The sequence below is a fragment of the Schistocerca piceifrons genome, chromosome 8 (assembly GCF_021461385.2).
Source record: "Schistocerca piceifrons isolate TAMUIC-IGC-003096 chromosome 8, iqSchPice1.1, whole genome shotgun sequence".
NCBI classification, from domain to species: Eukaryota; Metazoa; Arthropoda; class Insecta; order Orthoptera; family Acrididae; genus Schistocerca; species Schistocerca piceifrons.
Genome location: NC_060145.1, coordinates 421,073,585 through 421,086,384, shown reverse-complemented (window position 1 = coordinate 421,086,384; position 12,800 = coordinate 421,073,585). Strand labels below are relative to the sequence as shown.

At 42.8% G+C, this 12,800-nt stretch overlaps 1 protein-coding gene across 5 annotated transcripts in view; it reads right to left on the bottom strand.

Moving 5' to 3' along the window:
* The window catches only part of LOC124711627 (fatty acid-binding protein, muscle-like), an 84,094-nt gene extending 74,556 nt beyond the window's left edge, over nt 1-9,538 (bottom strand). For 3 of the 5 annotated variants that reach the window (XM_047241802.1, XM_047241801.1, XM_047241800.1), the window contains exon 1: nt 9,400-9,534. In XM_047241802.1, the coding sequence (XP_047097758.1) occupies nt 9,400-9,478 (79 nt within the window). In that variant the 5' untranslated portion in view covers nt 9,479-9,534. Of the gene's footprint in view, nt 1-9,399 lie in introns of all 5 variants that reach the window. The other 2 variants (XM_047241805.1, XM_047241804.1) reach the window with 2 other exon arrangements.
* Between the last annotated feature and the right edge of the window lie 3,262 nt (nt 9,539-12,800).

Below are 12,800 nucleotides of genomic sequence, written 5' to 3'. Positions count from 1 at the left end.
AAATATTGCTCCTCAAGTATGGGAATTCCGGTGCACATATCAAGCAAACAATTGATTATTTTCATCATGGTAGCGTCAACAGCAACAGTTACGAAATTGTATCGAATGAAAAACAGCCCACAGTTGCACAGATTATGTTTATTTTAAACCTTGAGCATGGTTACTGCTACAATAATATATCCTTCTTCAGAAGTCATACACACTAATAAATGAAAAATGTCGCTCGGCTAAGACACTTGTCATTTATTAATGTGTATGACTTCTGAAGAAGGCTATATTATTATAGCAGAAACCATGGTCAAGGTTTAAAATAAACATAGTTTGTGCAACTGTGGGCTGTTTTTCATTCGAGACAAACAATTGATCTTTTTAATTCATCCATAAAATTTCGGAGGTGCAGCCGCATAATATTTATGTCTTTTCTTTCTAATATTTCGGCCGTCTTCAGAGTGAGCTGACTAAAGCTATAGAATGCTGCAGCACTAGTTTCGTCGTTTTAAGCCGCACAAAATACAAGCGCGCGAAACGGTGATCGGCATAAAGAGTATGCATCAATTGAATCTGTGACTTTGCGGTCGATACATGCTGGGATATCGATGTGTCATAATTAAGTGCATTGCAGCGACCTCTTCGGGAATTTTGTTAAAAAAAGCGTTGGTTTGGACGACTTGTCTAGACTGAAGACGCTGTCTTTGTTGAATAAATTCTTCTCCAAACAAACTTTAACTGCTTCTTTCACCATCGAGTCCCTAAAAATGAGATCGACGGTAGAATTTCGTCATTTTCACACCGAATATAGTAACAAGTATCGATGCAGTGCTCTGCCACATTCAATTTATTGGGCTGAAAGAGGCGAGTGCATCCACAGTGTTCCATGTATCCTTCCTGGACCGTATGAGTCGTCTGCGTGATATACGAAGGGCTGCACTCGCAAGGGATCCAGTAAACATCAGCATTTTGGAGCATCAAGCCATCTTTGACAGAACGCTGAAGCGCTGCTGTCTTCGATGGAGAACACAAAATCACTTGGTTTTGCCAGGACCCAACCTATTTTTAACGACAGCTTTTATAGTCAGACGAGTGTTAGCACGTAAGGTTGTGCGTATATGACAGATGTAAATAAGCACTGTTTTGTGCATAAAGGACGTCGTCTCCATATGATATTTTTTTCTGCTGTTGAATTAACCTGTATGTTTAAAAAGTCACTTTTCACTATATGAGAGTTCTCCTATGTTAGCATTATAGTAGTGTGCAATCACACTGCTGAAAATCTTCATAGGGTAAAAATTTGCGAGTATCGGCCTTGATCCGTATTCCAGAGTTATACGTCCACTTAGCCCATTCTTGCCTGGGTGTAATTTTATACGTTTGACTCCTCATTTCATGAGATGATTATTTACCCATAGGTCGATTGTCTGAAGATACCTTTATATACAGGCGAAACGGGTCGTAAAAGAAGAACTACAGTAGTGGCCATTAAAATTGCTACACCAAGAAGAAATGCAGATGATAAATGTGTACTCATTGGACAAATATATTAGACTAGAAATGACATGTGATTACATTTTCACGCAATTTGGGTGCATAGATCCTGACAAATCAGTACCCAGAACAACCACATCTGGCCGTAATAACGGCCTTGATACGCCTGGGCATTGAGTCAAACAGAGCTTGGATGGCGTTTACAGTTACAGCTGCTCATGCAGCTTCATCACGATACCACATTTCATCAAGAGCAGTGACTGGCGTATTGTTACGAGCCAGTTGCTCAGCCACCATTGACCAGACGTTTTCAATTGGTGAGAGGTCTGGAGAATGAGCTGGCCAGGGCAGCAGTCAAACATTTTCGGTATCCAGAAAGGCCCGTACAGGACCTGTAACATGCGGTCGTGCATTATCCCGCTGAAATGCAGGGTTTCGCAGGGATCGGATGAAGGGTATAGCCACGGGTCGTAACACATCTGAAATGTAACGTCCACTGTTCAAAGTGCCGTCAATGCGAACAAAGGGTGACCGAGACGTGTAACCAATGGCACCCCATACCATCACGTCGGCTGATAACGCCAGTATGGCGATGACGAATACACGCTTCCAATGTACGTTCACCGAGTTGTCGCGAAACACAGATGCGACCATCATGATGCTATAAACAGAACCTGAATTCATCCGAAAAAATTACGATTTGATATTCGTGCACCCAAGTTCGTCTTCGAGTACACCACCGCAGGCGCTGCTGTCTGTGATGCAGCGTGAAGGGTAACCGCACCCATGGTCTCCGAGCTGACGGTCCATGCTGCTGCAAACCTCGTCGGACTGTTCGTGCAGATGGTTGTTGTCTTGCAAACTTCCGCATCTGTTGACTCAGGGATCGAGACGTGGTTTCATGATCCGTTACAGCCATGCGGATAAGATGCCTGTCATCTCGACTGTTAGTGATACGAGTGCGTTGGGATCCAGCACGGCATTCCGTATTACCCTCCTAAAAGCACCGATTCCATGTCCTGTTAACAGTCCTTGGACCTCGACCAACGCGAGCAGCAATGTCGCGATTCGATAAACCGCAATCGCGATAGGCTACAATCTTACCTTTATCAAAGTCGGAAACGTGATGGCACGCATTTCTCCTCCTTACACGAGGCATCACAACAACGTTTCAGCAGGCAACGCCGGTCAACTGCTATTTGCGTATGAGAAATCGGTTGGAAACTTTCCTCATGTCAGAACGTTGTAGGTGTCGCCACCGGCGGCAACCTTGTGTGAATGCTCTGAAAAGCTAATCATTTGAATACCACAGCATCTTCTTCCTGTCGGTTAAATTTCGCGTCTGTAGCACGTCATCTTCGTGGTGTAGCAATTTTAATGGCAAGCACTGTAACAAAGCCATCTTTATTGCAACCACTATTGAATTCTCTCAGTATATAGAGGTTCGGGATGGTTTTCAAGCGAATCTTAGACCATTCTCCCTGCACGGTAGTCGCATGTTCAGGAAACAGTGATGGCGATGGACCACGAAGAATGGGTAATACTGAGATTTTGTGACTGTGGTGGCCAGGAGAGTTGTGGAAATTCACTCTCGTGCTCACAAAACTAGTCCTGGACAATGCGAGCTGTCGTCTTCGAAAACAGCATTACCATAGGGGAACAAACATTGCACCACTGGATAGACCTGATCAGCCAAAATGGTCACATAATCCTTGGCAGTAATGCAACCTTACCGAGAAACCTTGGGGCCCATGGAATACCACGATATGGCTGCCCAAATAATCACCCAACTCCTTCCATGTTTCTCTCTTGGAAGCAAGCAGTCTGCGTTGATGATTTGGGACGGGGTACGCCAGATATAAACTCGGCTAGAAGTTGGAAACAGTGTGAAACAAGGCTCATTCGGCCAAATAGCTTTCTTTCGTTGGTGCACAGTCCAGGTTTTATGGCTTCGGCACCGCGTTTTACTGTTATGGGCACTTACGTCACCGATGTGTGACTTTGAAATTCCAGCACGCCCTAAAATATCCAGATTGTGGAGCTCCTTTCGTGTTGTTTTGACACTGACAGGGTTCGCGATTGCGACATTCAATACTGTACTGACTTTCGCAGCTACTGTCATCTTATTTTTTGTCACAGTCCTCTTCCACGACCGTCTATCATGGTCATTGAACGCACACAATCATCCGCGCTGTGACTTAATGGAGTGTGTTATTCCGCTCTCCCTGTATGAGGTATGAATCTTCGATACAGTGCCTCTTGGAACATCAGACACTTCGGCAATCCTGATTACGGAAACACCCACCATACGAGCCCCAACAATTTGCCCACATTAGAATGCACTAAGCTTCGACATAATGCATTCCCAACTATAGGGAACACCGCTGTGACCACGACTGACATAGCGTACTGAGGACATTGTACAGGAGCCGGTCGTGATCAAATGCAACAGCGTCACTGCCGGGTTGCCTAGAACTGGCATTTAAGTTCGAGCATGTATGTGTTTCTCGCAGTGTTTCCAATACCTGCAATTCCGTATGAGTCAGCTTTCGAAAAAGTGTAGCGTGCTAGCTTCAGTCGGTTCACTTTGAAGATGGCCGGAAAACATACGGCTGAAATGTTACAAAAAGAGGAAATATAGTTCATACGGCTGCACTTCGGAAATTTAGTGGATTAAATACGCAGCGAAAACATCAAGATGCACAACTGATCATTTTAATGGCCAAACGTGATAAAGCACCTCAGTAGGTACTTTCATTCATTCCTCATTTTCAAGCAAGCTAAGTTGTGTAGGATATACTTCACATTATTACACAGGCTGATTCAGCTGCCCCCACCACTGTCGTTTTAAGCAGCCCGCAATGTTGCAGCTGGCCCCGGCGCGAGATTTTCACGTTCTCTAACAAAAATGGTTCAAATGGCTCTGAGCACTCTGAGACTTAACATCTGAGGTCATCAGTCCCCTGGAACTTAGAACTACTTAAACTTAACTAACCTAAGGACATCACACACATCCAGGCCTGAGGCAGGATTCGAACCTGCGACCGTAGCGGTGGCGCGGTTCCAGACTGAAGCGCCTAGAACTACTCGGCCACACCAGCCGGCTCACGTTCTCTCGCTCGCATGCGCGAACTATTAGTCTCACAGAAAAAAATGAACAGAATCTTTTTTGTAAAAATTTTAACGGAGTTAAATTTTGTACTGGGATACGTTTCCTCTGGAGGCCAACGTACAAAATTGACCCTCAAACGCAGCACCAACCAACCCACAGTCTTCCCACAGCAGTGAGCATTTCTAGTACGTTGTTCGTGGCTCTCCACCTATACGAAATACTCCCGATATCTGAACTTTTTTGGTCTCTGTTGATTGGCCTATTACGCTTTCTTAACATGATTAATTTAGAGCTACTCGAGACGTAAATGAACGAAAAATGACTTCTCTAAACATTACGTACAATTTCACAATTCGATCCAAATACACTACTGACCATTAAAATTGCTACACCACGAAGATGACGTGTTACAGACGTGAAATTTAACCGACAGGAAGAAGATGCTGTGATACGCAAATGATTAGCTTTTCAGAGCATTCGCACAAGGTTGGCGCCGGTGGCGTCACCTACAACGTGCTGACATGAGGAAAGTTTCCAACCGATTTCTCCTACACAAACAGCAGTTGACCGGCGTTGCCTGGTGAAACGTTGTTGCGATGCCTCGTGTAAGGAGGAGAAATGCGTACCATCACGTTTCCGACTTTGATAAAGGTCGGATTGGAGCCCATCGCGATTGCGGTTTATCGTATCGCGACATTACTGCTCACGTTGGTCGAGATCCAGTGACTGTTAGCAGAATATGGAATCGGTGGGTTCAGCAGGGTAATACGGAACGCCGTGCTGGATCCCAACGGCCTCGTATCTTAAGCAGTCGAGATGATAGGCATATTATCCGCATGGCTGTAACGGATCGTGCAGCCACGTCTCGATCCCTGAGTCAACTGATGGGGACGTTTGCAAGACAACAACCATCTGCACGAACAGCTCGACAACGTTTGCAGCAGCACGGACTATCAGCTCGCAGACCATGGCTCCGGTTACCCTTGACGCTGCATCACAGACAGGAGCGCCTGCGATGGTGTACTCAACGACGAACCTGGGTGCACGAATGGCAATATGTCATTTTTTCCTATGAATCCCGGTTCTGTTTACTGCTTCATGATGGTCACTTCCGTGTTTGATGACATCGCGGTGAAAGCACATCGGAAGCGTGTATTCGTCATCTCCATGCTGGCGTATCACCCGGTGTGATGGTATGGGGTGCCATTGGTTACACATCTCGGTCACCTCTTGTTCGCACTGACGGCGCTTTGAACAGTGGACGTTACATTTCAGATGTGTTACGACCCGTGGCTCTACCCTTCATTCGATCAGTGGGAATCCCTATATTTCAGCAGCATAATGCACGACCGCATGTTACAGGTCCTGTACGGGCCTTTCTGGATACAGAAAACGTTTGACTGCTGCCCTGGCCAGCACATTCTCCAGATCTTTCACCAATTGAAAACGTCTGGTCAATGGTGGCCGAGCAACTGGCTCGTCACAATACGCCAGTCACTACTCTTGATTAACTGTGGTATCGTGTTGAAGCTGTACCTGTACCCGCCACCCAAGCTCTGTCTGACTCAATGCCCAGGCATATCAAGGCCCTTATGACGGCCAGAGGTTGTTGTTCTGGGTAATGATTTCTCAGGCTCTATGCACCCAAAGTGCGTGAAAATGTAATCACATGTCACTTCTAGTATAATAAATATGTCCAATGAATACCCGTTTATCATCTGCATTTCTTCTTAGAGTAGCAATTTTAATGGCCAGTAGTGTATAACCCTTACAAGCACAATGTTTCGTAGCCAGAAGGCCTGGAGAATACAACGACGTAATCGTTTATTTTATGCTGTTAAAATACACAAAATTGTTAGGTAAAATTTCCATAAACGTCAATTTTAGGATTTGTAATGCTCAACTAAGCTGCTGGCGTAGTAAGTTCAGTTAATGCAGACCGAAAAGGGTCGAATGTAAGAAATAATTTGTGCATTCTGAAATATATGTACAGTAATAGGAGGGAGTGACATGAACACTTCCTGGTCCAAGTCTTTCCGGTCGATATCACTGGAGCTGCATTTCGAGTCAGCTTGGGGCAGAGTGTGGGAGCGGGAGTTCGTTTCAGTGTCATCTTTGTACGTTTTTCTTGAATAACTCAAAAACTACGGCCTCTAGCGAAAACATATCGCCGGCCGTTGTGGCCGAGCTGTTCTAAGCGCTTCAGTCCGGAACCACGCTGCTGTTACAGTCGAAGTTTCGAATCCTGCCTCGGGCATGGATGTGTGTGATGTCCTTAGGTTAGTTAGCTTTAAGTAGTTCTAAGCTCTAGGGGACTGATGACCTCAGGTGTTAAGTCCCATAGTGCTGCGAGCCATTTGAACCATTTTCGAAAACATATCCGAGAACAAAATCTAACTACATTGTATTTCATAAAAAAAGGCCCTGTTCATTATTTCTGTAGTACTAACAGTTTATGGGTAACGTGGAAGAGAATATGAAAATCTCGAGCGTAGTTTCCGCAATCTACGGTAACATTGCGGGTTGCGTAAAACAACTGCGATAGGAGTACCTGAATTACCCAGCAACCACGATTAATTTAGTAATATTCTGTCCTCATCTACACAGTAGCAACACAGACATTGTGTTTTTCGAATTTCAGAAGTATGTAACTCGCAAGTGCAATTCTTCAAAAGCATGTACTGTATCATGCTTGTACGTTTATTTCTATAACAAATGAGCGTGCAGGTGACATGAAATACAAAAATAAGTGCAACAAGCTGTACAATAACGTACAGAAGGTCATTCAGAACACTCTATGCCAGAAAATGAAAGTAAATATTGTACACATTGAAGTTGGCCCTAAGGTAGTGAAACCAGTCTGGGCATTAAAAAAATAGTTGTTCGCGTAATAGGCGAATGCGATTCCCCGCATACTTGAAAGCATTAATTTCACTAGAACTAAATATTCGTATTTTTGTCCTTTACTGTCTATCGATTCCGAGCTTCCTACCTAAAAAGATTCCTACATCATAATAACTAATGTCAAGTTTTTTTCTATTTAGCTAACTACCTGGTGGAGGTCTTTCCGGTCGATGTCACTGGAGCTGCATTCCACGTCAGGAATAAATGACAGTAAAGCATACCAATATAGCCCAGGGTAGTGTTTTTGTCGTTGTTACTGGTTATCTATAACTACAGGATTACTCTGCAATTCAAAAGTAAATGCCTGGCAGAGGATTGATCGAACTACCTTAGCCTGTTTCTCTACCGTTCGTCTCTTGAACAGCGCGTAGGAAAATCGAACACTGAAATCTTTCCGTACGAGCTCTGATCTCTCTTATTTTATTACGATAACTTACGATGTTTCTTAATCGTACATCACTTGCCCATTCTGGCAAAAGCATAGCAAGCATAGCAAGCATCAGACGACTGGCCACTCCTTGTCTTTATTGGCTCTCTATGAGTTATGATCTTCTGGTGTCATTTGCTGTCGAAACGAAATAATTGTGGAATTTCTCTGCAAGAGTAACGACTAACTTTCCTGTTTTCAAATCTTGGGTCGTCCGACCATGCGTCCAGTGACAGTGAATGGCAATTACATCTATATTTTTATAGCTATTTATTGTTATTCCACTTAGATTGTCTTCATGATGACTTTTATTTATGTTAAATTTGTAATTTCGTCTGTGTGTTTCCACAGTGCCAATAGTTATACCAGTACATTTATCATAAGTACTCGTGAAAATTGTCGAATCCCTCCTTCATTATCAGCACTACATTTCAATTCAGAGTGTTTCTACTTGATTGTCATTAGTAATAAGCCATCCTTTGGCTTCCTTAGTTACTAATTTCCTCCATTTACCGCTGTAAATTGTCAATGTTTACACTGAAGACCAGAATAAAATTGTCTTTTTTTTAGCTCTGCTACTTTAGAATCCTGAAACTTCAGTTTTCGAAAGTGACTTTTGCTGTGTTTTTAATAAATTCCCAGGAGTCGCTGTTTTCTTCGAGCGTAGCTCGCGACAAAGCTTCCTCGTGGAGGGGATACGTGACGTCAGTGTGACCTCACGCGACGTGAGCGCCACACTCCGCACGCGGCGCGTCAGTGGACTTCGTTAAAAGTCAGCAGCTTTGACGACTTGGCCATCTTGGATTCGATGTATCTGGGTGCACGTTACATATCACGGACGAGAAACGTAATACTAGCGCGTATTGGCTGTTTGGTAAATAATCTGTTAAGTTTTTGTTAAGGAGGATGTGTGTTTTGTGCCCGAAAATACGAATGAAGAACAGACCTCTGTGCAGAATTCAACGATATAATTCCGTCGTGCGTTATCGGCTGTATCGTGGTATTAAGTTAATGTTGTCTGTAAATACCGTCGGCAGCTGTTTGACACTGAACTTTTAGTGTAAATCCAATTGTCTCAGTACACATAAGAAATTGTAGAAATAATTTATCTTTTTTCCGTAAAAGAAATACATTTTTTACTACCGTTTCTCAAGGCATCTTTCTGTAACTTTATTAACAGTAGCATGTAATATGTGCAAAATGCAAATGAAGCAACATAAAAGAAGTAAATACCGCACTAACTACAGATACTGGAGTGAAGCTACACGCTGACAATTACTCAAGATATGAAAACAGGTTGGTTATTGCTTATGAAAGCAATGAGAATGAGTTAGTAAAAGCCATTCCATTTACTCGACTAGTTGTGCCAGGAAAAATTAATGAAAAATCCAGGTGCAAGAAGTAGTTATTGAAAAACAGATGTGTAAGCAGTTAGTAACATTTTCGCAGAGAATGAACCAATTTCGCCGTTTACCGATCGCTTTCATGTACTCATTGAAGTTTTCACTCTTCACTAATTTGTACCTGCGACCTAGAAATTCTTCGAGAGACATCTCTAGTATTTACACTTTGACGACAAACTGCAAAACTCGACTGCGCGCGTACACGGTGAGAGAGCGACTGATGCCACAAACTTCCGGCCACTGACCTTGACACTTTTTCGTGGAGTAGCTTCGCGCCGGAGTGGCGGGGATAATTTGAGTGCACATTGGTAGACTTCAGAAGTGCTGAGCCGCGGTGTTCGACTTTACCGTCATAAAGGGCCGTTGCAATTCGTCGCCATGTAGCGCGATCTGTCATCAATTATCTATCGCTAATCGGTCGTAATTCCCAAGCAGTCTGATGAATTGTAGGCGGCAGAATGAACAATATGGAGATATAGGTACTTTACTGCGACTCATTTGTCCAGTTACTATTAATAATCGTGTACTTTTGCTTCATTTCGCTATGCCCACGTGCAGTGACGACTTAACGTTAGAACTTGTAGTTTTTTTAGAGGGCACGAACCAGAAAGAAGGAAGAGAAATGAAGGCACACAATACAATAAAATTGCCATTTTTATATAAATGACATAATCAATTAAGAAATAAATTTTATATGCGACACACAAAAATTATATCCAGACAACTGATCGTTGCCCGTTCAAGTCTAGAAGTGTATGACAGTTCTGTAATTAACGAGAAAAAGATTTCTGTACTCCACATTCCAGGAGCAGAGGAAGAGAGTGGGGGCGGTATGAGCTTCCTCTGCCAATCCCCCCCCCCCCTTCGACCCCCCTACCTGCCCTTTACACATGCTTATGCATACTGGATTTCAGATGGCGATTTCGAATTGTTTCTGAAACAGCTAGACGCATTTTTTAAGATATTAACTTTTAAACAGAATGAGGTAATATTAAGAGGACATTTCCGGCGATACCTATGCTCCAACCCTGCTATCGGTCTTTGTTATTTCATATAATCTAACGCTCCCTTGCAAGTAGAACTATAGCTCTTACAGATCCTGTGAACTATTATATCTGGTTAACAAGAAAAGAATAACAGCATAGTCACTATTCTGTCCAGTGCATTCTCCTCTACTCTTATTTGTTACCAGCCGCCTGACACCTTCTTCCTAGTCATGATATCTTAAAATTCTCTTCTACATCTTCTGTCTCGAACACAATGACCTTCTATACGCCAATCATCTTGGTTCAAAAAAATGGCTCTGAGCACTATGGGACTTAACATCTATGGTCATCAGTCCCCTAGAACTTAGAACTACTTAAACCTAACTAACCTAAGGACAGCACACAACACCCAGTCATCACGAGGCAGAGAAAATCCCTGACCCCGCCGGGAATCGAACCCGGGAACCCGGGCGTGGGAAGCGAGAACGCTACCACACGACCACGAGCTGCGGACCCAATCATCTTGGATTCCGAAAATATTGTGCATACGAAACCAAACTTGAGCTTTTCTCAAATGACACCCTGAAAGCCATAGCTCAAGCGAGTCAAGTGGATGCTGTATATCCAAACTTTCAGGAAATATTTGACTCAATACTACACCAACGTTTAGTAACAAAAGTGTGGTATATCAATAAAAATTTGTGATTAGATTGAGATTTCTTGGCAGGGGGGACGCAACATGTTGTCTTGCATGGAGAGTGATTGACAGAAGTAGAAATTACTTCAGGCGTTGGCGTAGTCTGCTGGGATCCTTGTTGTTCATGTTATATATCAATAGCCTTGTATACAATATTAACAGTGACCTCAGCTTTTTCTCACGATGCTGTAAGGGGAAGTCAAATGAATACTGGACGGACGGAATAAAACTGGCGAGGAACTGATAGAATAAGAAATGTAATTTCAGGAACTGATCAGATAAGGCATTATCAGGTTACACATCTGGTGTCATGTCACAGCTGACACAACTGTACAAGTCGTGTTTCGCTGACGTCAGCATCAACACTTCCTTATCTCCAAGATCGTTCCTGGAATCATGACATTTCGCCACGTGACAAAGTTAAGGAGGAAGGGACTCCCACCCTGCACGTGCAAGTTTTGCATGAAGCACCCCCCCCCCCCCCCCCCCACACACACACACACACACATATACACACAGCATTCGTGGAAATGACACACGACTACTGTTCACATGCATATCGTATTTTGCTAACACGAGAACTCCCATCCACTGTGCACTACACTTCCGCAAATCCGGCATGATGCACCTTGAGCTCCGCGCCCCGCCGCTCTGCAACTGTGTTTGCATTATTGTCTTCCAAAACGTTCTCATATTGGTAACTTCGATTTGAAGTTACACACCATTCGTCAAGGAATGTTGGAACGAGTAGATAGCGTATTTCTCTACGCACAGTAAAAAACCAGCATTTGTTGTAAAATGTAAATAATGAAACAAGAATTCTTATTTGTTGAAAATGAATCTCTTACCTTAAGTACTATCCCAAGAACTCTGAAAATGGAAATAAGGCAAATCCTATTTCTGTTTGCTCAGTTCACCAGCAGATGGCTGCACAGGAGAAAGCGAGTACGTACTACCACCAGCGAATGGCTGCGCTGTAAAATCGATCAGAGTTCGACTGACTTGCTACAACTTCTAACTGCCACCAGTAGATGGCTGCACACTTAAAAACTACAGCAGAGTCTAAATTAACTGTTTTCCACATGTTAGATGTTGAAAAATTCTAAAATGTTAAGCATTCTAGACAGTACACCATATTGCGATGTTTTACAGTAAGTATCAAGGACCTGGTTGAGATTAATTCATTAAAGGTTGCTGTGAGACTCAAATCAAGTAATGTGATGCCACAATATTATGAAAAGTACAAATACATTGTAAAATAAAGTTCAAGTTAATTTGCACATATACTGATGATTGGCAAATTAGTATCCAAAGTTACACAGTATGTACCCCAATGCTAATAATAGTTGACGTTTGAGATTGTAGACCCAATAATTCAATGTTTTTAAAATCAACCTAACTAGGCTTACAACAGCAGAAAAAAGTACATGTTATCTAAAAATTTCAACACTAAGCAGTCAAACAGACAGGCTTAATGTGCTGTAACACATTAGGTCTAATCTTGATGTGTGCCACAAAACAATACTTCCACACTTGAATTGTTCTGATGTACCATTTTACGAGGCAGAAAGATAATGCATTGTGTTAACCACAAGACAAAAATATAAACGACGCTACTGATTGAAAAAGGCTCCTATTACTACAAATGACACAGGCCTACAGGAGACTATGTAGAATAACAGCAGTTTGCAATCAGAACTGCGGTGATAAGGCTCTCTAAAACATTTACAGACTGTATTTCCTACGTATATAAGTGGTCGCAGTATTCTAAAATCCGTTGAAAAATGTA